The 26,264-nt window shown below is 46.2% G+C and overlaps 1 protein-coding gene across 12 annotated transcripts in view; it reads left to right on the top strand.

The window, feature by feature from the left end:
* LOC144093475 (bromodomain adjacent to zinc finger domain protein 2B-like) overlaps window positions 1-26,264 on the top strand; it is an 88,449-nt gene that overhangs the window by 35,194 nt on the left and 26,991 nt on the right. For 4 of the 12 annotated variants that reach the window (XM_077626904.1, XM_077626900.1, XM_077626894.1 and 1 more), the window contains 14 exons: window positions 154-269; window positions 872-937; window positions 8,489-8,533; window positions 8,769-8,810; window positions 9,698-9,763; window positions 9,888-9,965; window positions 16,687-16,798; window positions 17,472-17,614; window positions 18,468-18,572; window positions 19,478-19,587; window positions 19,669-19,743; window positions 20,121-20,520; window positions 23,134-23,193; window positions 24,007-25,114. In XM_077626904.1, the coding sequence (XP_077483030.1) occupies window positions 154-269; window positions 872-937; window positions 8,489-8,533; window positions 8,769-8,810; window positions 9,698-9,763; window positions 9,888-9,965; window positions 16,687-16,798; window positions 17,472-17,614; window positions 18,468-18,572; window positions 19,478-19,587; window positions 19,669-19,743; window positions 20,121-20,520; window positions 23,134-23,193; window positions 24,007-25,114 (2,526 nt within the window). The remainder of the gene's footprint in view (window positions 1-153; window positions 270-871; window positions 938-8,488; window positions 8,534-8,768; window positions 8,811-9,697; window positions 9,764-9,887; window positions 9,966-16,686; window positions 16,799-17,471; window positions 17,615-18,467; window positions 18,573-19,477; window positions 19,588-19,668; window positions 19,744-20,120; window positions 20,521-23,133; window positions 23,194-24,006; window positions 25,115-26,264) is intronic. The other 8 variants (XM_077626905.1, XM_077626902.1, XM_077626897.1 and 5 more) reach the window with 3 other exon arrangements.

Below are 26,264 nucleotides of genomic sequence, written 5' to 3'. Positions count from 1 at the left end.
TGCAGTGTATTCTTACTTTCTGGACACGCCTTCTTGAGATCCTAGGCTGTTATACTTGTTGCGGTGTTGGGGAAATGAAAGATTTTCTCGCTAGCTTGCTGGGTACAGCTTTTCATTGTCGCATTACCGCTTTTTTCCCCCTTTGTTTTTCAGTTGAAGAAGCAAGGCGGCAGCAGGAGCACGAGAAGTTGCTGAAGCAGCAGGAGCGCCTGGAACGTCTGGAACAGCAGCGCATCGAAAAGGAATTGCGCACTCAGCAAATGATTGAGGTTCCTCTCTTTGTTTCTTTTTTTTTTTTCCTCTATGAGCTATTTTATTCTGTTCTAGTCGTTATGCTCTACTTTTCTGCTTCAGAACTTGCGGCAGAGAAATACAGTCTCGTCTTCCCTTGCTTGTCTTGTGAAATGATCTTTGGAGCATGTCTCTCAATGCAAGATTCAACTCAGATATTGATGTACCATTTTAGCTGTATGTGTAAATTCGTCGACCATCCCCCATCACTGGCAGGTGGATGCATGCCGTCTGTTCAGAGTATTGACATCATGACGGGCACTGTTGTTTGGTAGCTTGTGAAAAATGTCTCCATCTCTCAAGCTCATTGCTTGCTTCATCATCTTTAGCTGCCTGGGGACATTCTCGTTGCTAACCTTCTATCCTGTGACCTATTGCCTTTTTACTTTGTCCGGTCATTTACTGCGGTTGCTTGGGGTGAGCATTTTCTTCCCCCCTTCTGCCTTGCTCAGTGGGCATGTCTCTGTTGAGAGAGTTGAGGGATTGGTGTTGACTTTGTTGGTGTATTGTAACCGTATTGCTGGGAGAGAAGGGAAGCGGTGGACTGTTGATGTTGCATGCTTACGTCTCCCTGCATCAGATCCGCCGCAGAAGGAAGGAAGATTTAGAGAAGCAGCGCCAAGACGACGCTGTTCGCAAAGCCCAGGTACTGTCCGGGGGACAACGCACTTTTGCATGTCCTGATCTTGGCTTGGTGTGCCTGTAACATACTGGCCTGAGTATCAGCTTGAACCATTTGAGAGATGCTATTAGATCTTGACACTTACCATGCTAGGCCCTATTGAGGAGTAGGAATACTTACAGATTGCCTGCTTTATATCGTGCTGTGGTCGAGCTGCAGACTTGCCAGCAGTTGCTCAGGTAGGCATGTACCAGAAAATGCATTCACCGCACATTGTGTTGAAATACTCGAACTTGTAACAGAAAGGGCATACATAAAAACGGTCGTATGTCTTGTGACATTGTGGTCATTGCCATCGATGCTATACTATTCATGATGAATGCTCTAAGGTTTGGTTGCATAAATGCTAAGCTTTGAAAAGGATGGCAAATTGTGAAAAGGAGAGAAATTTTAGAGAACCGCATCGATAGAAGCTATGGGATGAATCCTTCTTAGGCACTGTTTAGGCCCATAACTTTCTGTGGCAGCAAATTTTGAATTTCATGAACTGAGAACAAGAATCTAATTTTCCATGAGTGACATCATATAATGCTTCAGAATTCACCTCACTATATTCAGAACAAAGGCATGAATGAATACAGCGGGAATTTTTATTTCTTTTTTTTTCCGAGCTCTTCAAAGTCTAACGTGACCTTTGCCACAAGGCTTGTAGACTGCTAGAAGCCAGCATTTAAATGACATTGGGGGCAAAGCGTGGGTTGTGCAAGGGAAAAGGCGAAAGTGGCTATCGATGTGGAAAGAAGGCGGTGCATGTTGAAAAAGAGTAGCGGCTGACAGAGTTGAGTGGAGTAGGGAGAGCAAAGGCGGGCAGGTGGGTGCAGGACTGCTGTCTATAGGGTCTTTTTAAATATCCTGAAAAATGTCCCCCAGGAACAGCCAAGAAGTGGCTTCAAAAAATTTTTTGTGACCGTAGGTAGCAGAAAGCTGACCGAAATCTTTGTGAAAATGCCGGTTTTTTCAGAACTGTTTCTTGACCTGACTGCCCTGCTTCCAGAAAGCATAGCATGTCCATGGCTTCATGGATTTTTATGCACTTTGTTGCTTTTTGTTCTTTGATAACTTTTTTATGCAGTGGTGTTGTATATTTCTGAATTACTTTCTCAATTTTTTACTCTGTCACTAATTTGTAGGGGTATGCGAATATTGAAATTTTCGAATACGAATATGAAGAAAAAATGGCTTCGAATATCGAATATCTGTTCAGTACAAAAAAAAATTTCAAAAAACGATGAGCAAGCAAACGTTGTTGCCCTTATTTTTTTCAAAATAGTGTATGGTCTTTGCAACTAAAATAAACAAAACTAGACTGCCTCAGTACCATATAAAAAGCATGATGTGCACAGAAATGTATACTACTTGATTAGACGGCATAACAGTATCCAAACTATAATGAGCTCATGCAAAACAAAATCCATAAAATGACAAGACTGGCAACAAAAAAATAACATGACTATTATATCTCATTCATTCGGAGTTCAAAGGACTGGAAGAAATGCCCGATTCATCCGAAGGCCTCTGTTAATAAAATTGCCCGCGCCCCTCTGAAAAGAAAATGCCGTCGAAAAGGCTGAAGATGCAGTAAGGCCTTATGAGGCGGCTCCATCGCGCTAACACCTGTAAGTCCGTGACGAGCGACTCGTTTTGGAGTGCTGGAAGAACAACACAAGTGCAAACAAGGGGCCGGGGAACACACACTGGCGTCGGAGTGGCGAGGCGGTTTCTAGAAAGGAAAAAGAAATAAGCCGCGCGGAGCTGGGATTGGACTATCGGCGAATGCGCGGGCCGACATTTGAAGTTGCCGCGGGGCAGTGGTGAAGCTCAGAAACAGAAACTACGCAGCCAGGCTATTTTTTTGCCCTAGCGACAGAGATCTTCCAATTGTTGACACGCCTGCCGTTACGCCTGCTAAAGAGGTGCGCGGGTGATAGTGCACCATGCAATAGGCGAGATTTTAACAGGATCGCTTGCCCTGTTTTGACTACTCGACGCGCCCCTTCAGGAGGCTCCCGCAGCATTCCGAAAGTAGGCAAATCTGCATTTTGAGCGGTACTGCACTGTAACCAAAACATCTCTCTTCCGTGCATTTGCGTTTTCAGAATGGCCAGTCTACCTTTAAAAGTGCACAAGACAATGCATCAGACGCACAACACTACAATCACTTGAAACAAAGAGGTTTATGTGATCTTTCTGTCGAAGCGCTGTAGTGAATGAAAGAACGACTTTATTTTAGTCTGGCGCTGCGATTGAACTGCGTTGCTAATGACTTCATCTTCAAAAAACAGTGCAGCAATTGAACGCTTGCTCGCTGAGGTTTCTCTGAGCGCAGTTGAAATAGTTGAGTGCGTCTTTGCACGAAACTTCTGCTGCACTTTCACTCACTTCGTTGCACTCATCCTCAAGTACAGGCTCATCGCGACCGCACACCGCTGCCACGATGTCTTCATCTGTGGTGGCTACTTCAAACACAACGCCATTGGGGTCGGCGACGACAGCAATGAGCTTATCTCATGCTGGTCCTCGAAACGCTCAATCCAACCGTTGAATACGTTAAAACCATCATGCCCCAAAATGTTTGCAATGCACCTGGCCTTGGCTTGCAATATCGAGCCACTCACAAGAACGCTCAGGGCCCGGACCTCGCGAAACCGTTCAAACAAAGCGGCAACATCTTTGTACTTTGACACACGAATCCGCTTCCTTCCAAGCGACCGGAGTCTTCCTGCAGCTGTTGTCGCAACTTGTTGCTGTTCTTCCAAATGGCGGACACAGTAGCATTGGCGACAGTGTACTTTTTTGCGACTGTAGCCTTTTTCAAACTGCTCTCAACGTCCCTCACATTGCTCTGCTTGATTTCAAGAGCTTGCCTTTTCCTGGCTTTTGGAGGAGCAGACACCATTGGAACTGAAGACAGCCGAGGCTGAGACTTGCTCGCATTGTTAGCTGACTTGCCTGAATTGTCAACTTTTCACTACACGCGACGACATATATCTCGCTCATGGGATCAGGCATGACAAAATGCTGCCGCACGCACGCGTGGTACGAGCAGCAGTTGCAGCCTCATGCCATGCGCTCGCCGTCGCCGCCCTCAAGCATCCGTCAGTCTTGCCGTGCCATCACAAGCTTTCAAGCTTTGTTCAATTAGTGTGCCCAATGGAGGCACATCGGAGAACGAGAGGAAAAACACCTGCTTTACAACCTCTATTTTATTTTCTGTCTTCTCCTGCCTTTTGCCTTGCCTTGAACCACGCTGACAACGCTCCCCTTCTCCACCTGTTGTCTCCTCCTTGCGCAATCTGGGAAGCACGCTTGTCGTGCTCGCCGGCACCCGCAGGCCGCCAGGCTTTCCAGAAACTGCACTATACGGGGTCTCTTGTTATGCGCTGCTGCATATTAAGCATTATGCCAATGCATTGAGCTCTATGGGAAGCGAAGCGGTTGTCACAAAAGGCTGCATATAATGTGGTCCCACATTATAAGCGGTTGTGTTATAAATGGTCTGAGCTGTGTTTGGAGAAGATCACTGTGTCAGCCATTCCTTAACACTTCAGAATGACTGCAGGCTCCTACCATGTTTTAAGGCGAAAGACTTTAATGGCTAATGCTCGCGTCCATCCGTCCGTTACGCTCTTCAACTCTACAGTTGAGCCTGCTTATAACGAACATGAGCGTCACACGGCGTCCGCTCGTTATATCCCGAAGTTCGTAGTAAGTGGACCAGAGCATTAAAGACAGTTGCTTGTCAAAAAAAAAAAAATTCTTTGCGAAAATGTTCGCGATGGACGTCTGTTTTTGCAGCGCAGATCCGATGAGGGAGGTTTCCTGATTATTTTAAGCAGAAGCGTGCTATCGCCAAGGCCCTTGGCATAGACGAGTTGTCTGAGGCTCTCTATGCAGCTCATTGCTACAGGCGCGCTTATGGTGCTGGCTCCGAAGTTTCATCCTCATCTGATTCCTCCGCGTCACTCTCGTCCCGCACTTCAGAAACGATGCCCTCGTCCGTGCATGGTTCCGTGGTGTCGGCGTCGTCATCGACAGAAATGAAATCATTCCAACCAATGTCATAACCCCCCATGTTGGAGTCTGGGGCGGGCAGTTCGCCCGTGATGAGGCTCGGGAAAACATACCACACGCCGGGCGCACAAAGGGGTCGGAGGCAGGTTATCTCGCATAGCGGCTCCGGGTTTACGCCATCTGTTCGCTGTAACCGATCAGGAGGGCTTAGTGACGTTTGTTATGCGTGTGATATTGTGCCATTGAAATAATGTATATTTTGACGGTCGCGCAGGTCTCGATTGTTATAAGCGAAAGTTCGTCTTAAGTGAGGCCGTTATATGTGGGCTCGACTGTATAACAAAAAAAATCTGTGCACGACGGGATTCGAACCACCATCCTTCCGTTACGCGGGTATTTCGTGAGCGCGACTTAAAAAAACTCCACAAAGGTCATAACGTGCAATATAGGTATTGTGTATGTTGCTGCGTATACGTCACCACCAGGACCCGCACCCCACGCTGGCCGCCCCCCAAAAGAAAGTTCACTCTAAATGAAAGGCCGCTCACTCCCCTCCCCTCTTTGCGGGATGGCATGAAGGTGCATGCACGAAGCTCAATAAGACGCTAAAACAGTGCCATAGTTTGCGGCCCAGCCAATTGTTTGGTAGTACTGGATTCCGTAAGTTTGCTTTCGTAACTTCGTCCGGGAAAGCAACTGCAAATCAATAAATCAATTGTCACACCACACTCAAAATGTACACTTGGCCAATTCTTTAACAGTACCGTGCAAGCGTCGACCAAACTGCTTGTCAGCACCTTATCACGGCACGAAGCGGCGAAGCCAGCGAGAATAGTCACTTGCGCACAAGTTTTCCGACACAACGATTGTCGTCTATGGGCAGACTTGTGCGCACACGATTATTCTCGCTGGCTTCGCCGCTCCACGCCGTGATAAGGCGCTGACAAGCAATTTGAAACTTGCCGTATAGTTGTGATATCCCATCGCAAGACACAACCAAACAAGCCAAGCCGTCAGAACCACCAAGAAAATCATAGCTGGCAGTCGAGTCACATGCATCAGCTAAACAAACAGCGGTGTCGGCTCTTCCATTAGCTGCCGATCCTCCCCGGAAGCACTGCCAGCTGTTCCGAGTGGCAATGCCGCTGGTGCCGCTGCGATTGTAACAGTAGCCCCCGACGCCACCATGAACACCCAGTGCACAAAAAGAGTCAAAAAGCCTTTCGAACAAACGCGCAGAATAGCCGAATGCTACTGGGTAGAGCCATAGGGTAGAGCCCACGTGCATGATGGTGGTCTAGCACAGCACAGTGCGTAAAATATGCGAGTAAAAAATTTTTTTCATAAACCCGGGTGATGAGTTAAGGGTGTGCAAATTACACGAGGGTGCAAATTATGTGCGTAAATACGGTAGCTGCCAGAGTATAGTGTCTGGTACTTGAGGCATTTGCAAAGTGGTAGCACTAAGCATGTGGCTTCGCTGATACTCGGGACAGTATGGTGTCTGTGTGCCATGCACTTTTCATCACTGAGAGCTTGTCATTGCTGGTGTCATGTCTGCATGTGTCTGGGTGTGCATGAAGAAGGAGGCTCTGTTGAAGGCCTTCATTGCAGCTTGCTTGTAGCTTGGTGCAATGAACCGAGCAGCACCATAAATAGCATGCAATGTTTTGTCTTTGTGACTGCTTGCTGCTTATTGTGCAGAAATATGGCTCCACTTTTTCACATCATTCACACTGGTAATACGAAACTACATCATTCTTGTACTGCTGTTACTGTGTTTTGCTTTGTAGCTGTCACATTCATTGGTCACTTGCTTATTTTTTCTTAGTGAGCGTGTGTTTTATCTCTAGCTGTGCTGTTGGCTGTAGGATAGATTTTTGCGCCTGCCTTCACTGCTTTTTCTCACATTTTTCTTTCTCTCATTCACTTCCTTACCTACTAAAAAGTGGTAGCTTTAACAAGTTTAACTGCTGTTTTGCTTTGCAATTCTTTCTGAAGTTGGGATTTTATGTGGAGGAGCAGCTTGGGGTCATGGCAGATCAGACACGATCAGAGTCAGAGTGAATGACCTGTGGGTTTTCTATGAATGGTCTCTTGTTATGTAACAGCTGGGTAGACGCTAGAGTTGAGAATATGTTGGTTTTTTGATGTATTATGCTTATCATAGAATTTCATACTTTTTCTTTTCTGGTGTCTCAGCGTCTGGCTTCAGCAGCACTTCTATGAAAATTGCTCCTTAAAAATTTTTTTTTTCTCATTTGGCATAGGTCTGCTATACTTTTTTAATTGGCTTGATGTGAACCTATGCAGACCATCGTCCTAACAAATGGCATTCAGCATAGACTAGAGCATAGTTGTTGCAGTTGCTGTGGGCGTGTTCAAAACAACAAAACAGGTGCAGATTTCGACCTGAAAACAGTAGCCTCATATTTAGACAGGCACATGCCCGAAGTAGTAGAGTTGCGCTCTACGAAGTTCCTTTCTTCTAGTTTGTGTTGATGTACTTCTTTATAACAAGTGCTGTAGCAAAGTCTGGCCTCTGTGTAGCCAAGATGACTGCCATGAACATGAACACGAGGCAGTTGAAACTGTTGTAGAGTTTATTTGCCTGCCATTCCTGGAGTCACTCATTCTTTTGAACATGTATGCAGGGTATCATGATACCACTGCAGTTGTACTCCTGCCTATAGCTGTAGGCACCAAAAAAGTCTCATTTTACTCTGATGAACAAAAACATACATTTTCAAACAAGAAGGCTGTTCGTGGAACTGCACCCAGGCTTTTTACAGCCAGAAGAAACTCCTTCTTTTCTTCTGAGTACAACAGCCAGTTCCTCTGCATCAGTCAATTAGTGAACACTTCTGGGAGCAGTCCTTGCGGAGATTAAAATTAAAATGTTGTCCCAAGTAACATGTCATAAGCAGAAACATGGTCATGTTACCTGCAGTAAAAAGTTGCTCAGATGTGGTTTCAAAGGCTGCCCGCAAATCTCATATTCAGGTTTTTATTCTGGTATTTTGTGGTGAAATACACTATCACATACGGAGACAGATGGGCAGTTAGTGCTATTGTTTGTTCAAATGCTTGGGATCTTAAAAAAAATTTTTTTTCACTGAAAGCTTTGCGGCAGAACTTGGATATGAATGTGAAATGGACATGATATGAATGTGTTACACATTAACTACTATTACCTTTTTGCACTTGTCAACTTCTCCATACTTTGAGAGTAACAAACAAATCTGTACTGGTGTCTGTTTCGTTAGCTAAACAAAAGCAGAGCACTTCCTGTGCCCTTTTACTCGTTTTGTACTTGAGGAAATTTATTGTACGTCAGTGCCATCATGACAGAGGACGTTGTCTGGCTAGGGTAACACGGACTTAGTTGTGGGGCTTTCCCGCGTCTCGGTACCACTAAACATTAGCTCGATTGCAGTGCTGACCACCTTCTTTGTGCTGCTTTTCTGCTCTTCTCCTTTCCTTTCTTTCTTCCTCTGCCTTTAGGAAAGGGAAATGAAGAGGCAGCAAGCTGTAATATTGAGAGAGCAGGTGAGCGCCTCTACCGCATCTTCTTCTCCTTGGCATGGCTGCTGCCTTTGAACTTTGCCTCTTCTTTTTCTTTTTCTCCATGCGGGGCTTCATGATCATTTAGTCAGTCCACTCCTGCACTTGATCAGGGACATCAACTGCTGACCTAAGCGCTCTTTATGTACTTTTTCTAAAAAAAAAACATTGCCATCATAGGAACCTGTGCCTAATCATAATTTTTTTTTCCTTTTTACAGGAGATGCAAAAGCGTCGTGAGATGCTCCTTATGGTGGATTTGGTGAGTAGCTGTGCCTGGCATTATGTTTTCTTCTTTTTTTTTTTTTTGAATCATTCGAAAGCTTTATTGGTAGAAGCTGGATATGCTTCCACAAGGAACTGCTAGCTTTCCAATGCCAGGTGTTCAACAAAACAAGAGTTACCGTCGGTCCACACAGTCGCATCTGACTCGTGAACGTTCCTGTCACGTGTGGCTTAGTGGTGTTTGCACATAAATTTTCAATTGTTACCTGGTTATTCACACTTATCATGGCTGCACATGTATGCTTTGTCTGGTTGAAATTAAGTAGAGCATGCTGTCATTCTACTGCTGGTGTAATCCTCGTGAAATCTGGGTTGTAAGGTGGCACTATGTGCAATAGTATTGCTACACTGTGACTTATTTTCTACAGGTGTGGATACTGCCGAAACAGAAAAGCTTTGCAGTTTTACCATAATCATGCCAATATATGTTGACTTGCTAAAAAGAGTGAAACAGTGTCAGTGTGCCAAGTTTCAACTACATAAACTTGTCACACTGACATTGTCTCACTCTTTAAACTACATAACTCATTTGCTATGATTTAAAATATCATTGTAATCGTGTTTATTACATTTGGGGAGCCATTATGAACAGTGTATTGAATTTAAAGCACTATTGAGAGCAGTGTGTCTTGTATCCTGCACATTAAGCTTGCTTGAAACCTCATTTCAAAAAGGAAATCTGTTGACAGCAGTTTCGAAGCTATATTATGTTACTGGGGGATAAAATCGAAGGGGGGGGGGGGGGGGGGGGGTCATATTAATAGCTTTAAATACGCTGGCATGTCACGGGAAACGTTCAGAGCATTTTAAGCTTAAATGGGTCTTTCTGCACTTCTTTATCATGGTTGTGTTTTTCTTCATCAGGAAAGGGAAAGGAGAAGACAGCACATGCTGCTTGTTCGTGCCCTGGAAAACCGGAAGAAGATGGAGGTAACTTGATCACTGCTTTTTTTTATTGTGAAACAAGGGGAATTTATTTTGAATGCATCATCGCCTGAAGGACTGCCCTGCTTAGCCTGCTTTCTCATATGAGACTTTCATTTTCTCTTGGCAGGATCAAAAGAAAGTGGAGCTGCAGATCTTAAAGGAGGTCAGGAGACCAGTGGAAGACATGATTCTGAAGGACGCTCTTGTAAGCTTGCACATCTTATTTTTTTTAGGATTCGGTGTTGCTGAAGGGCTCATTGCTTGCAGACTGTCAAAACAAAGTAGCGGGCATTTTTCGTGCTGATTAGTATTTGACCTTTTTATTAATGTGATAGCATTTAGGTTGTTGTCTTGCAAAAACCACTGAATTTTTCTGTAGGGAAATTCCGATTGGTCGAGAGGGTCAAGATGTCATAAGCACCACCAAATTTGAAAATCTTAGGATTGGAATGTTTCAGTACCTTCCATTGGATTATTATATCGGATTGTACTAACCTTACCCAATCTTTTGCATTAATCTGCCTACTAATCCAAACTAACCCATATCAATCCACTAATCCCCACTAATCCACCTTAAGGGAGACACTGGTCTTCAATCAAATTTTTAAAATTTTTAGCTTATAAAGATGAAATTTTGTTTAGTGCATTGCGGCATACTAAAAACAAATATGCAGTTGAGTCTTTATTCCTTGTGGATTTTAATTATTTTATGACTAATTACTGTGTCCAAGTTTTTTGAAATTTTTACATCAAGGACTGGCAAAAATTTGATGTCTATGCCTTGTACAGTAACCGTAGATTGTGTATCTTGATGCATACGAAAATGTATCAGCTTTCATATGTACAAAATATTGCTCAAATCTGGCCAATACATTACGGGATACTGTAAGCAACAGCACATGTCACGGAAAAAAAAAACTTGAGAAAAGGAGGAAAGAAGTTTCAAAAATATGGTCTCGATTTATTTTTGGAAAATAAGGCATAAAGTCAAGTTCATATGGTACTGTAGCCTTTTGATGCACATAATCGCTATATACAGTAAAACCTCGTTAATTCGAACTCGAGGGGGACCGGAAAATTGTTCGAATTAAGCGGAGTTTGAATTAACGAGCGGGCGCTAAAAAAAGCGGCCATCACGCCCGGCAGCACGGGCCGAAGCTAAAACAGGCATATCTGAGATAGTTATCTCTTACTACGCGCTACAGTTAAACCTGGATGTAACGAACCTCTATGTAACGAATTCCTGGATTTAACGAAATTTTTGAATTCCCTAACGCCGCCCCCATTGAAGCCCATGTATTTTCGACCTCGATGTAACGAAAACGTTGCGGCAGTTAACCTTGATGTAACGAACTCGCAAAGCTGATCAGTCATTACTTTTTGCACTTTTAAGGAAAATTCGACCAAATAAATGCACTATATTAGTGAATATTAGTATTGTACGGAGCCAACAGCTACACGAACGCCTGGGATCACCGCGACCAAGCGAACTTAGCGATGATGATGATAGCGACGGTTAGCACGCGGCTAGCGCCGCCCCGTGCCCAACGTAGCAGCCTGTTCAGGCTTTGCTTGTGTAGCGTGGCACCAGGTGGCGTTTGTAGCGGCGGTTGATTTCTTTTGTTGCATTTTTTATGTATGGATTTGAAAAAAAGCATTTTTATTTTGTGATTTCCATATGTTTCAATGGCTTAGACACAGTTATGTGCAAGAATTCACTTTAAAAGCAACGCTGATGGCCGGTTCTTTCATTACCAGGGCGAAGGAAGGAGAGGGGGGAAAGGAGGACGAGACCGACGGGACGACGCGTTGCATTCGCCATTTTGCGTTTGTCCTGCGTCTGTGCGTGTCAGCTGTGCTCTCGTGCTGGTTCGTTTGACTTGTTTTGGAGGTGCTAGGCCTGCCGTCGGCGTGTAGTCGTGCGTCTCCGCTTGTAACTGCGTCGTCGGTTGGTCATGATGAGTTCTGCTAGTTCTACTGCCAGAAAACGAAAAGTTTTGTCTTTCGAAGACAAACTTGCAATTTTAAATGCAGTCGCCGCGGGTGAGAAGAAGAAGGACATTGCCGCCCGTTTCAGCATTCCAGCGAGCACCCTATCAACGATTTTGAGTGCGGAACACAACATCAGAAACGCAGTGGAGTCGGGAACAAGCTCGAAGAAAAAAAGCCTGAAGACGTCGACATATGCTGATGTGGACAAGGCAGTGTTCACGTGGTTTTTGGACACGCGAGCCAGAAATGTGCCCATTAGTGGCGCGATTTTGCAACAGAAGGCAAAGGACTTTGCGTGTATCTTGGGCCATGACGATTTCAAGGCAAGCAACGGGTGGCTGCAGGGATTCAAGAGCCGACACGGTGTCGTCGGGAGAGTAATCAGCGGCGAATCTGCCTCCGCAGACAGCGATGCTGCTGCTTCATGGGTGGCTGACAAGCTGCCTGGAATACTGAGTCGCTTCGAGGCGGCCGATGTCTACAATGCCGACGAGACAGCTCTATTTTATCAAATGCTTCCGGGCCGCACGCTAGCACTAAAAGGCGATGACTGCCGCGGCGGAAAGCAGAGCAAGCTCCGCATAACGATTCTGCTGTGCGCCAACCTCGACGGCACAGACAAGCGAGTCCCGCTGGTTGTCGGCAAAAGTGCCCGTCCCAGGTGTTTTAAGGGAACGAAGCGTATGCCCGTCAAGTATGTGGCGAACTCCAAGGCGTGGATGACTCGGCCAATATTTTCAGAACGGTTAACAAAATTTAACCAGGACGTCAAGCGGCAAGGCCGTCAAGTTTGCCTACTGCTGGATAATTGCTCGGCGCACCACGTCGAAGGCCTGCAGCTCTCGAACATCGAACTGCACTACTTCCCGGCCAACTGCACGTCCCTAATACAACCCCTTGACAAAGGGGTCATTAACAGTTTTAAATGCTGTTACCGACGCCGACTAATCCAGAAGATTCTTCTCGACATCCGGCTGGAACGGGAGATGAAGATTGATATTTATCAAGCAGTCGAGATGCTTGCTGCCTCCTGGCAAGAGGTCAGGGCAGAAGTTATTAGGAATTGCTTTTTAAAGGCCGGAATAGTAGCAAGAAACGCACAGGCTGGTGCCGATGACGAGGAAGACGTTTCTACTCCGTCCGATGTGGCCGAAGCGTGGAACGAGCTACGCACTAACGGTGGTGTACCCGACGACGTTGAACTGGATGACTTTTTGTTTGCCGACAACGCCGCCGTGGCTACAGAGGAAATGACTGATGCAGCACTGGCTGAAAGCGTGCAAGATGATCGTGATGATGGTGCTTGCGATGCAGATCCGTGTGACGTGCCTACTGCAAAGGAGGTGATGAACGCAATGGACGTTATGCGCCGTTTCGTCGGCTCGCGCGACGATGAAGGAGCTCTACATGATTTAGCTTCTTTGGAGCGGCGTGTCCTGCCTGCACTTGTGCCGAAGAAGCAGGCAGCAATTACGCAATTTTTCAGTGTAAAATAACGCCGCCTCTCCTCTTCTCTCAAAGCTCCTTTGGAAGCTTTTTTTTTCAACGGTCCCTCTCGGGGCCACCAATCGCGCTTCGGCAGAGCACGCAGGCACGATGATTCCCGCTGTCTCTCGCTCGAGTTCCTCTCTCTACACCAAGTCGCCTATGCGCAGACACATGGTGCAGTCGTTTCGCGCCACGCACTTCCACGTGCGCGGCGACGTAAGAACAGTCGTGTCACGTCATAAAAACAATTGACGAGCCTTCACGCGAAACCTGCATGTAACGAAAACCTGCATGTAACGAAAAATCGGGAGCTTTTTTCAACTTCGTTATATCCAGGTTTAACTGTACTACACATTTGCGGCGGGCGATTGCACGAATAAAAATCATAGAGCCCGAATGTCGAAGGAAATAAAGTTAATTTATTTATGCGGTTGGAGCTAACATCAAAATGCATTCGCGTAAGCAGCAAGCTTAATGATTAAATATGACACTATGCTTCAAAAACATGTTTATTAACAGCAGATTCGCAAAGCATATCAAAGAGAAAAATAATCGGTGATGCGCATTTGTTTTCGTTTTCTTTGCCGTGACTCGACAAGCATCGTCTGCAACTTGCCCAACAGCTCCAATGCAGCGTCCGAATTATCATCGACGGAGAAGTAGCGCGCAGCCAGATCGAGTGCTGACGCTGTTTCACATGCACTCGGGGGTGGCAATGGATCGTCGCCTCCGTCGGACTCGTCGTCGCTGTCAGCTGTGCTCGCCGCGCCCGAGTTGTGCGGCATCTGGTCACCGCAGGCCGCTTCAATAATCTCGGCATCGCTTAACGGCCCCGATGTCTCCACGCCGCTGTCAACGTCTACGAAGCTCTGGAAGTCAACACCCTCCGATAAAGCAGCGTAGGCAGGGTGCAGCGCGACGGAGTCATCACACTGAGCATCCAGCTCTGCCGTGCTGCAGGCTTCTGGGCCTTCGATGAAGCCGCACTTTCGATAACAGTTCGCGACTGTGTCCGCGTTGACAGCAATCCGCGATGTTGCCAGCATGTGGCAGGCTCCGAGGAGATTGACGTCGTACGATTTGCCGCTGTCCATACACACAAGAATCCGCTCTAGGAGGTGGCGCCTGTACAGTGTTTTGAGGTTTTTAATAACCCCAGGTCCATAGGCTGCAGCACAGCCGTAGTGTTTTTCGGCAGAAATGCCAGACGGATCGCCTTCAGTCCGCTGATGTCGCAATGGGCTGAACAGTTGTCGACGAACAACAGAACATTCCTGTTCTGTGCCGCGAACTTCCTGTCGAGTGTGCGCAGCCAATCCGTGAAAATTGCTCGCGTCATCCACGACTTTCTGTTGAAAGTATAATCAACAGGGAGAGTTTTTAGCCCTTTAAAGCAGCGAGGCTTCGCTGCTTTGCCTATAACTAGCAAGCGGCACCGTTCCGTGCCAGTCGCGTTTGCGCACACCAACACCGTCACTCTTTCCTTGCTTCTCTTCCCGCCTGAACACGTGTCGCCTTTGTAACTGACAGTCTTGTTCGGCAGCAACTTAAAATAAAGCGCGGTTTCATCTGCATTGACCACATCGCTGAGCGAGTAATCGGCAAGGTAGTCCTTTAGTTCACCTGAGATCCAATTTTGACACGTTTCTTCATCGACTGCGGCTGCCTCTCCACAAACGCTTTTAAACGTAAGTCCGTGACGGGCCTTGAAACGCGACAACCAGCCTTCCGACGCGCTGAAGTCACTTATGCCCATCTGGCTGGCGAAGTGCACTGCCTTTGCGGCAATTATTGGTCCACTTAGCGGAATGTTCCTGCTGCGAACGTCCTTAATCCATGCCATTACAGCATCCTCCATCTCTGGATGAGCCGATGTTCTTACTCGTTTCCGCGAGGGCTCCATCTCCTTTTGATACGCATTGAAGATCGAGTCCTTGTTCTTGAGGTATGTGGACAGCGTGCATTTCTTGACTGCAAACTTCTCTGCGATCGCTGTCTTTGTTAGGAGACCACGTTCGACCTCCTGTAATATCTCCACCTTCGTCTTCAAATCCTTTGCGGAGTACTTTCCTCGGTGTGCCATGATTGGCACAGTCGATGAGACGTCACCAGCGAGACACCAAGCAAACGAGGAATATCACGCAACACAAACTTCGCTAGACACCGCGGCAACAAAGACTAGGCGCAAGAGGGGCCGGGTGCTGCGTGCAGGATGAAGGAAAGGAGAGTCTTCGCTTCCCGAGCTGCACAAAAAAAGGGTACCGGAAGTCACGCGTTCTCGCAAGGGCTACTGGGAGAGTTTAGCCGACGGCGCAGCCAATAGAACGCTGGGCGCAGCGGCGTCGTCTGCTGCATGGGCAGGCGCGCTGGGACGGCGCCCAAGTAGAGGGAAGCGGGGGAACGGGGAGGGGAGGCCCGCTTGATTGAAACGTTTATTTCCATCAGAAAAAAAGCGCGGCTTCAAAAAAATGTGACGTAACCGCCTCTCCCGAGTACTTCCTTCCTCCATGGTCGCGTGCGTCTCCAATGGTCACGACCGCCTCGGCGCAGCGGAAACCTGCAATGGCTTGCGCCGGAGCCACCGTGGCCGGAGCATAGGCGGCGCCCGCCGTAGGGTGGCTACCCGCGTGACCGCGCGTCAGCCAAAAATAGACAAGCCAATGCTTCGACGCTCCGGCAGCGAAAACCTGCTATGGCATGCACCGCAGGGTTGGTTCGGGCAACGAAATTCACGTCTCACCTCGTGCGTGCTGACATGCGTGCTGGCTTATTTTTTTTCTCATCATTCTGCATTTTTTAAAAATTTTCAGCGCATTGTATTTGCTACGAGGTGACTTCTGTATGCGAGGAGCAATGCCAGCCATCGGCACCTAGTTTGAATTAACCGACGTGGATACCGGCATATTCGAATTATCGGGAGTTTTGACCCATTGAAATACACAGGGCTTTGCCGGGACCCGGCCGTCAGTTCGAATTAACCGGAAGTTCGAATTAAGCGATTTCGAATTAATGAGGTTTTACTGTATATATTTTCTTCTGCACTTACATTTTCCGACTGTGGAGTGAATTTACACCACCCCTTTGTTCATTATAACCAAGTTGTGTAGCCGCGGTTGTTCATTTTGTCTGAAATGCAGTGCCTTTGCCCTGATACACAATTTGACGGTAGTTCCACCTCCATTCATAGTAAGCGAGAGTTTGTGTTATAACTGCAGCTGTTATAAGTGGACATGACTGTATTTGGAAAATGTAATGCAGCTATGTCTACTCTGACACTGAGAAAGGTCACTTTCATGCTTTAGTGCTGGTTGTGAAAGCAGCAAAAGTAGGGTGGACTCGATTGACACTTAATGCGAAGACTTAAAGGGTTTGCTTTTGCACAGGAATGGCTGATGGACAGCAAGGGTTTAAAATGCGTCGCGCCCCTTGTTTTTTTATTTCTGCAGCCTTTGCCAACACTGAACAGGATACCTGGGCTTAAGGTTCCAGGCACTGCGTTTGCCAATCTTTTGATGGTCCGGGAGTTTCTTCACAACTTCGGCGAAACTCTCCATTTTGGTGAGTTGCTTTTGTACTGTTTGAATTTTGTCATGAGATTGTTACGCATGACTGTAAATAACTAGTTTCTATGCATGTTTGTGCTGGTACACTTGTTGATTGTGCAGTGCATCTGATTGGAAGCTCCAAATTTTGCTGTGCACATGTCTAACGGGCTGCAAAAGCAGTGAAACCACCATTGTTATTTTCACGGTTTGTAGTTAGATGGCCACTTGGCATTTCAGTGGGAACATTGGGGCAAAGTCTGCTGCATTCTCCAGCTCCTGTCATTGCAGTGACAAAATGGTGCTGACGGGACCTGCCCATAAGTTTTCTTCACTGCTCTCAGTTCTGTTTTCTTGCCTAGCAATTTGGTCTGAGCTGAGGGTTGATACCTATGAAAAAGATTGCACTGGATTGCAACCGCTGCTGTCACAGATGCAATGTTGGTGGCATTTTTTGTCATCACAATGTCTGGTGTTTTCATTGCTGTTACTCTAAATCCAAGATTTTGCACCACTGAGAGGGTCTCTGGTCAGCTGGAAATGTGTGCAGGGGAGTGTGAGATCAAGGCTGGTAACTTGCTTTTTTGTAACCTGGCACTGCACTGTACCTTCTGTATGGGCAAAAGTTGTACTGGTTGCAATGTAGCCCTCCCTGGCCACTTTCTTTTTTTTTCTTCTTATTTTCCCAGATGTGGACAAGATTCCAAGCCTGAACAGCCTTCAGCTTGGTCTAATCAACCATGACTCAAAGTCTGAGCAGCAACTGCTCACCGTTGTACAGCACCTGCTCACATGTGCCATCCATGACCCTGGAACACCGTCCTGCAAGGAGGTGCTGCTTTCCTCCCGTCACTGTTGTTTTCTCTGAATTTTTGTTTTGGGGGAGGGGGCGCATGAAACTGAGTTCTTGCTCAATTCATGATTTTGTTCAGTCATTTGTAGGGGTATATGAATATTGAAATTTTTGAACACAAATTGAATACAAACATGGAGAAGAAAAGCCTTTGAACATCAAAGTGAATATATATATATATATATATATATATATATATATATATATATATATATATATATATATATATATATATATATATGAAAGGCAAATATGGATAGGCAGATGTTGTCCTTATTTATTTATTTGTTTTTTTTTAATAGTGCATAGTCTTTGCAACCAAAATTAAGCATGACTAGACTGACACTGACTCGGCGCCATACAGAAAAAAAAAATGAAAACTTTGCTCAGAAATGTACACTTCTTTATTATACAGCATAACATTGTGAAACCTGTAATACGGCCATGCAAACTGGGTACATGAAGTGACACATCATTTGGAACTAAATATAATGAGTTGTCTCCATCGCACAAACAGCCTGTGGCGAACATGCACTTGTGGCATGCTTAGCCTGCTGGAAGAATAGCGCAAATGTAAATGAGGGGAACAGGTTCATTCTAAAAGAACAAAAAAAGAAATGAACGACACCTCAGTTGGCGTTCGAAAGTGCCGTGCAGGAGGTGGGTTCGAAATGCCTGACCGTTAGCTGTCATCACTCTGGGCTGGCAGCATAGCTCAGAAACTAGAACTACATGGCCAGGCTACTTTTTTTTTTTCATAATTAGAAAGGTTGATTAAAAAATTACTAAGTGGCAGCTTTGGTCATTACGCTTCGTCTCTTGCTATTTACAGGCTGTGACTGTCCTTGGACAGCACGTGAAGGATGCTTCCATCACAAATGACAGTGTGACTGAGGCTCTGCACCTGTATTTCATGGCTCTTGACAAAGAATGTGCTGTAAGTTGGGAGAGTCAACCACACAAATCTTGGCAGTAGCTGAAGGACATTATATTACTGGTACCTTTTAATGTAGGCTTACGACGTGCTTAAAACAAGCCTTGGTACCTAATGTCGCTGGATTGCTGTGCTAGGAGTACAGTGAGGTTTATTTGCTATTACTCACAGTTTCCCTCTAAGATCTCGAAGGTGAACCACAGAGAAGTGCTGTAGTGTATTTTGACAAGGACAAGTTGCCAGTGTTCTTGGGTTCTCGATGCAGTCGTGGGGTATTGCACAGGTGTTGGCACAGTGGTGCCAGTTTATAGTGTAAACTTGTGAATGCAGCTTGTTGGGTATAGTTTTGGCAATACTGCGGACGTCAAAAGTCATTTGCAGCTACCCTACTCCTTCTTTAGCTATTAGGAATGCTCTAGCTTTTAGTAGGTATGTATGAATAGTTTTTTTAACTTGTGCTACCCTGTCCACCTTCCTGAAGCATTGCACAAATCGTGCTTAACTTTGGGTTCTGTGAATCTCACCTGTTTTTGTTCCAGCTTTAGACAAATTCACCCACATGGCATTGTCCTGGAGACCTCTACAGAGCACTAGCCTTGTTTTGGTGCTCTTAGGCTGCAGGTACCCTTGTGCCGTAAAGATCTGTAATCATCAGTAGCGACACCATGCCCCAGTGTCTTTTATAAGCTGTGCTCACGTCCAAATGATTACATTTGCAGTGCTGTGAAAACACCCAGCCATTATCACAGGGTATTAATTGGCAGAGCTGCTTTTAAGGTGTACTGCATTGAAGCTAAGGCACTCAAAATAGTTTGCAAGGCAGGCATTCCTGCAAAGTTGTTTTTGACTAGGGCTAGTCGGAGAATTATCGCAAATAGCGAGACAAACTGCATTTTTGCTTCTTTCAGATGTACCAGTGGGTGACTGAGAAACCTTTCTTAGCCCTGAACCCAACACAGAAGTCTGAAATCATGGCCTTTCTGTGCAATGAGCTTCTATGCAGTCGAATAGTAGTCCGGTGAGCATGGTCGACAATTTTTCCCTTTTCTGATTCCTGTGCCTAGATGTCTTACGGGATTTATGTTCTTTTGACATGCAGGCAAGTGGACAGTAGCATAGAAACTGTGAACACATTAAGGAAGGACAAATGGCTTGCCGAAGGTGAACTGCGGAAGTAAGTGCACAGCAGCAGACCTGTTGTAATATGCATGTGGGATGTTTCTTCCTACTTCTTTTTTCTGATGTTTTGTATATGCTGCTGGCTATATTCAACAGAGTAAGCTTCATAAAGAAAAAGTCAGATGACTAGTCTTTTGAGCTTGTTTATGCTTGATATTGCATACAACTTGCAGCTTCGTTTTACATATTTGCATGTACCGGAGATGTGTTGATGGTGAGGGGGAGGGTGTTAGGTCAAGGGCTCATGTTACAGTGTCCTGTTCAATTAGGTGCCTGTCTGGCACTGCTGCAGTGTTCGCAAGTATAGTTTACTTTCAGTTGCAAATCCTTGGTGGTTTTGGGATGAATGCTTCCATGTTGTTCTGTCAACAGGTTGAGAAGTACACAGCAGAGCAGGCAGCGAAAGGCCATCTTGAAACAGGAGCTGGAAAACAATGCTGCTGCAGCAAACACTGCCCAGAGCAGCAGCAGCAGCAGCAACAACAACAACAACAACAGTAATAATAACAACAATGGTAGCAGCAGCAACAACACCAATGGGACCACCGCTGGCGAGCTGTGCCCTAACCACGCTGCTGCAAATGGCTCCTCCACGCCCACCACCAACAAGGATTCGGAAGAGAGCAGTGCCAAAGGAGAGACTGCCAGTGAGGCTGGTGACAAGGCAAGCAAGAGTGGTCGGGACGACGAGGAGGACAACGAAGATGCTGCCAATGACAGCGGCAATGAGAGCGACGATCCCCAGGAGGCCGACAATGCCGAAGAGGAAGAGGTGCGGAGCAGTTAGAAACATGAATTGTGGGGACGGGAAGGGGCAAAGCAGCATGCCCTCCTTCGTTTCAGGGGATGGAGATTGATGCAGTTGTTAAAGGGACCTACAATCGACAAAAACGTGTCACGAGATTATGACGGAAATGAAAAGATCTTGCTTCATATCATAAGACTTGAGCATAGCAGTATCAAAGAAATGGGGATTTGTTATTTTAATCTGGCATTGAAAATCCTAGAAAACAAACTGAAGCGCAATCTGGGGTTTAAACTTTTCTGTTCAAGGTGCATTCCACTAATTGACCACATCTCTATAAAATGTTACTGATTTGTAGTTAGATGCATAGTTTATTCTTCTTTAAGGAGCGTTTGTTATGTTTTTTATAGCTTACGCTCTCTTCAATGCCTCCTTGGTGAAAAGCAACACTCGCTTTGCGTTGTTGATGAAATGCTTTCACCTCTTGTCACTATGTGGTGCCATAGTAGTAGTACTCTGCATTTTTTGATCAGCATAGCAGGGATTGAACCCAGCCCCTTCGGATCAGTAGCCGAGCACCCCAACAACTGAGCCACAACCAAAAGAAAAAATTGCTGATGGTTTAGCTCTGTCTAAACCTGTGTGCACGCGATAGCTTCTGTTACACGTGGTAAAGCTGTTTATTCAGCAGAAAGTGTTTCCTTGGTTATAGCTTTGAAGACACTGCAATGATCAGCGGAGAAGTTTGTCTTGGTTTCAGCTTGGCGTATCGGTAGGTTAGACTGTGCAGTTTCTCGTTGCAAGTTTAAGTCTATACAGGATCCTCACTGCGTTGTGCACCTTGGTTGAGCCGTGTCTAAGTCGAACCTTTGGTTTACACCTTGTATGAAAGCGCTGTCTCGCTTAGCGTCTTTGTTGAAGTCCCCGACCACAAGCATAACTTCCTCTTGAGTGACCAACCGTTTCGGCATCCCATTTGAGGAAAGCCATACTGAGAGTAGGATACATGCTTTCAGTCACCAGGCTCAAGTCATTCCTATGCCACAGACGCTCACACACTCCACACACACTCCCAAATGGGTTGTCCGTAAATTTGTGCTGAAACTGCCGTGTAGCAGTCTCAAATTCGCTGAGGTGAATCACATGGTCCATCCGTCGTTTCTCCGAAACACTTGTTATTTGCATACGCTCGTCCACTGAAGAAGATACGACAGCTTCACTCATGGCTCGCCGCTTTCGTCTCTCAGCTTCTTGACGGCGTCGTTTGGCGAGCCGTTCCTCAATGTTCTGGCGTCTCGGCTGCGTGCTTGGCATTCCTGGCTTCTTGGCCTCATTGTCGACTCGCCTTATACCACGCCATAACTTCTGTATCCATTGACGTGGCTTCCCGCAGTCACCATTGATGTCGGTCGCAGTATACACGCGTAGTTTCCACTTGTTCACTCATCGTTCATCTGAAGAACGACCGCTTCGCACCCTCTGTTTATAAAGTGGCCGAGCTAACTGCATGTGCGCAGTGCGCCTGTAGCTACTGCACATGCGTGACGCACGCAGCGAGGCTGTGCGGTTGGCGACGGGAGCGGCGCAACTCTGACGTCACGCGCGGCACACCTGTTGCTCTGCGCATGCGCACTGAAAACTTTCGGTTCGGCCTGGTGACCTTGGCTCTACATGCCGTAGTGAAGCTATTGCTTCAAAATGGTTTAACTCTGTAGGAACTCTGTAGGTCATTTTTGTTGCTCATAATTTTGAGTCTATGAACCGGAAAATTGTGTGAACCAGGAAGTAATCAACAAGGTTGAATATGAGCCAGTGCTATTCAGATAAGTAATTTTTTATCAAATAGATAAAATAAAGTTTCGGCAGCTTGCTTTTGCTCTTGGAGTTAAGGTGTATTGTTTGGCTAAACGCTGCTATGCTCATCTTTCAGAGTGCTTTGAAAAAGGTAGACCACATAACTGACACTGCCACTACTCTCTGTTACCATGTACCGTCAGTGTTACATGTGGCAACAGTGTAGCTAGTTGCTTGAGTTTGTTTATTGTCTCCACATTGGATCGGTTTTAAGCTTATGTCATCTTAGAAATACAGTTAGGCATGTATTGCAGTTTTTGCTACTGCCTAGGTCACGGGTGATTGCTATCACATCCATTTCATCACAGTTAACAGATGTTTCATGCCAAACATGAAGGCACGTTCCGATATTAAAAAAGAATAAAGAAAAGGAGGAAGTCAGAAATGGATGAATAAAACACATTCACCACTGCAAACTGCTCTTGCGGAATGTTGTGTTACACACGTGTGTTAACTGTCAGCGAGCTCTTTGGTATTCTCAATTTGAGGGATGGCCCATTAGCCGATTACCGTTACCTAAATCTAAGGGATGTCTGTTCATGTTCGTAGCACGTTTTGGAATGAATTTTCGAAAGGCGTGTTCAGCTTGGACCACATAATGGGCTGTATGCAAAAAGCATTATGGTGTTCGTTGTACTTTTCATAACTGTTGTAATTGATCACATAATTATAATTACATGCATGAAAAAGCATTGGTTGTGTTGGTTCTTGTTCTCGGGGCATGCTTGACCCCTTTACAAGTGGAGTTTATGCTCACCGCTCTTGTGCTTGTATTTATATTCACAGGATAGCGAGTTGAGTCTTACAAATGAAGAGCTGGAGAAGAGGATTGAAAAACTGTCAAAGGTATGATTTTTTTTATTGCACTCGTGCATTGTGCCATTAATGCATCAGGATTTTTGACATCGAAGTCGCTATAATGGGGTAGAATTACTGGAGTGTTTATCAGAAGTCAATTTTTGGAAGTAGCAGGGACAAAAGAGCTTGAAAAGCGTGTTTCTGAGTTGTTTCTTACATTTTCATTTTTTTTATCTCTCCTTATCTTGCCTTAAAATCAGCCATTGACTTTTCGTGTTTAAAAGTGTGCCAAGAGGAAATGAGGTGTAATACTTGATTGTTGAAAGGGCTGGTTTTTCTCCAGGTATCATAATCAAAAGTAATGCTTTATTTTTGACCACTGCTCTTCTCTAATTGTCAATTCTAAGGCTTGATAGCAAAGAGCTCTTCATACATGTGCTCATTAAAATCACCCCTTCGGCCTTTTTTTTTTTTTCTACCTGTTGTTGCGAGGTACGGGCTGCGGATTCGGTGAAGGTTAGGAATTGGGTCTTTGTTTAGAGAATTCGACCCAAAAGAAGAAAAGAGTGCCCCAGGCCCTTGGAAGATACAGACTGGCTCCCCGAGCAGCTGCTCTCTTCCGCTGCCAGAGGATGACTCCTTTTGTCCGTTGACGGTCGCGTTTTCGAATGGCATGGTCACGTGACCAAGCTACGGGTTCCGGGAAGGAAGTGACCTTGGTGGCCGAATCCAGACCAGCCCGAGTTCCGACGCATTCATCAAGAACACTAATCTCATATCACTCTAATAGGCCTTCTAAGATGTCTAAAGGAAAAGCAAAATGTCGAACGTGTGTTAACCTAGCTGTGTTTTCTTTTGCAGCAACAGGCACAGTTCCAGAGCAAGGTAGCCAAAGCGAGCAGCAGCATTCGTGCAGTGATGCTGGGCCAGGACCGCTTTCGACGCCGCTACTGGTTGCTGCCTGTGGCTGGGGGTGTGTTTGTAGAGGCTATGGAGTCCTGTGAGCAGGATGGCATGGGTGACTTTGTGGCCACCGATTACATGGCCGATGAAGATGATAGCAGTAGTGAGGACTCCTCTTCGGTTGCCAAGGAGGCCGCCTCTGCCAAAGGGAACGCCACTGTGAAGGAGGAAGGAAAGCAGCAGGAAGGGGAGGAAAACGCGGAAGACATCAAAACCCCCCTCGCGACTGTGAAGCAGGAACCGGAGGCAGAGAAACAGCCAGAAGACGACGTTTCCAAGGCGGCCGCTTCGACAACCAGCGAGGTCAAGAAAGAGTGTGATGGCGAGGCTGAAAAGCCAGGCCCTGCTGAAGGAAACAAGGATCAAAAAGAGAAGGAGAAGAAGGCTGAGGGGGGCACTCCTGCCTCTGATGAGAAAGGGTCCTCCTCTACAAAGGAAGCGCCAGTGGCAGCTGTACCGACATCGGCGGCCAACCTCTCAGCAGTGACCATGTCCACATCATCAGCACCTGCGACACCAGTGTCGAACGCTAAAAGCCCTGCACCCGAGCCGACCCTGGAGCAGAGCTGGATGATACACTCGCCCTTCTTTGCATCCATCATTGCAGGCAACATGCTGTTTAACAGTGGGACGTTTTCAGCTCCTGCTTCGTCTGCTTCCTCCCCAAGTCCATCACCGCAGATGGCAACACCGGGTGTGGTGGTAAACATGGGGAAGGACGGTGCCTCTTCCCTTTTGGGGGGCTTCACTGCACCACTTTCAGCTGACCAGTCACACAAGAATGTGGCCCAGAAAAAGTCAAAGCCATGGTTTAGCCTGCTACCAAGAGTGCCATGTGATGATGAGTCTCTGGCACGGCTTCCTGGCTCAAAGGATGTGGACGATGACGACATGGAGGAAGAGGTGTCGTCCACAGTTGGTTCCACTGTGGGCACGAGGATTGTGAGTGTGATAGAGACCGAAGACACCACCAACCAGTATGACAAGCCTCAGCCTGTGCCTCCAGGTGAGTAGCTCACATGTCTGGTTTCCATCACGAAAGAGCCATAGTACAATCCAAAAATGTGGTTCTTTGCTCTGCTTGCTGCTTTGCTGAGCACTTTATGTACAAGGTATAGTAGCCGACCAATTTTCCAGACTGCAATAATTCAGACGTGTACGTCATTTCGGACTTTGTTGAGGAATCGTCACGTACCTCATAGGAACCTGTACATAATCCCTACAGATATTTCAGACCGCGAAAAAGTTCAATTTTTTGCACTAAGGCAAATGTAGTACCATTGTGAATTTATTTATTTATTTATTTTTATTTATACAAGTACCTGCAGCACCACAAGGGCATTATTACAGGGATACCAGCAATAATACTACTGTAGAGATCATTTGTGGACCTTAAGTTCTTTTTTCGTGAGCGGGCATCGCTGTCTCAACCAACTGGTTCTTTGCCGCCACGAAAGGCGCTATCTTGGATTTAAGCAGTCAGTTATGTGGACTGGCTTGGATAGACTTGGCTATCTGTTCATCATTGCCACGGGGATAATAGGACTAATGGCACGCTCTTCATTTCTGTCGAGGTGGCCAATAAAGAAGAGCGTGCGATCATGTTGTAAACGGGACAGCATCTGTCGCAGCTTAGGCGATGCCACCTGCAGTGCGTGGTAGTAGGGGGAATAGGGGTAAGAGGGGCGCTTTCGGAGGCGCTTATGATGGGCTTATGATGAGCCTGGCTTGTCCACGTCCGCTAGAGGGTTATAATTGTCTGTTAAGGTGGCGACACCAGTGTAGAAGCTGGCTGCTGAGATGCGAATTGGAGGGTGTTAATGGAGTAATTTCATGTAGCTGCCTTGCCGCGGTGGCTCAGTTGTTAGGGTGCTTGACTGCCGAGTCCAAGGATGCAATTAATTGATCATGGAGGCAACAAGGCACCCATGTACAGTGCGATGTGAGTGCAGATCCCCAGGTGGTCTAAATTAATCCGGAGCACTCCACTACCGCGTCCCTCACTCTCTATGCCGCTTGGGGACCTTAAATATTTTTTCTACCATGGAAAAACCGTTGTGTTTGGTAGGTCTCAGACAATTTTTTTCTGCAAAATATGTGAGGTGTAAAAAAAATACAAAATGCATGAAAATGATGGCAATAGAATGTGCTTTTCG

This window comes from Amblyomma americanum, chromosome 6, assembly GCF_052857255.1.
Source record: "Amblyomma americanum isolate KBUSLIRL-KWMA chromosome 6, ASM5285725v1, whole genome shotgun sequence".
NCBI classification, from domain to species: Eukaryota; Metazoa; Arthropoda; class Arachnida; order Ixodida; family Ixodidae; genus Amblyomma; species Amblyomma americanum.
The sequence above is the reverse complement of the archived record's forward strand: the minus strand, read 5'-3'. Positions and strand labels throughout refer to the sequence as shown.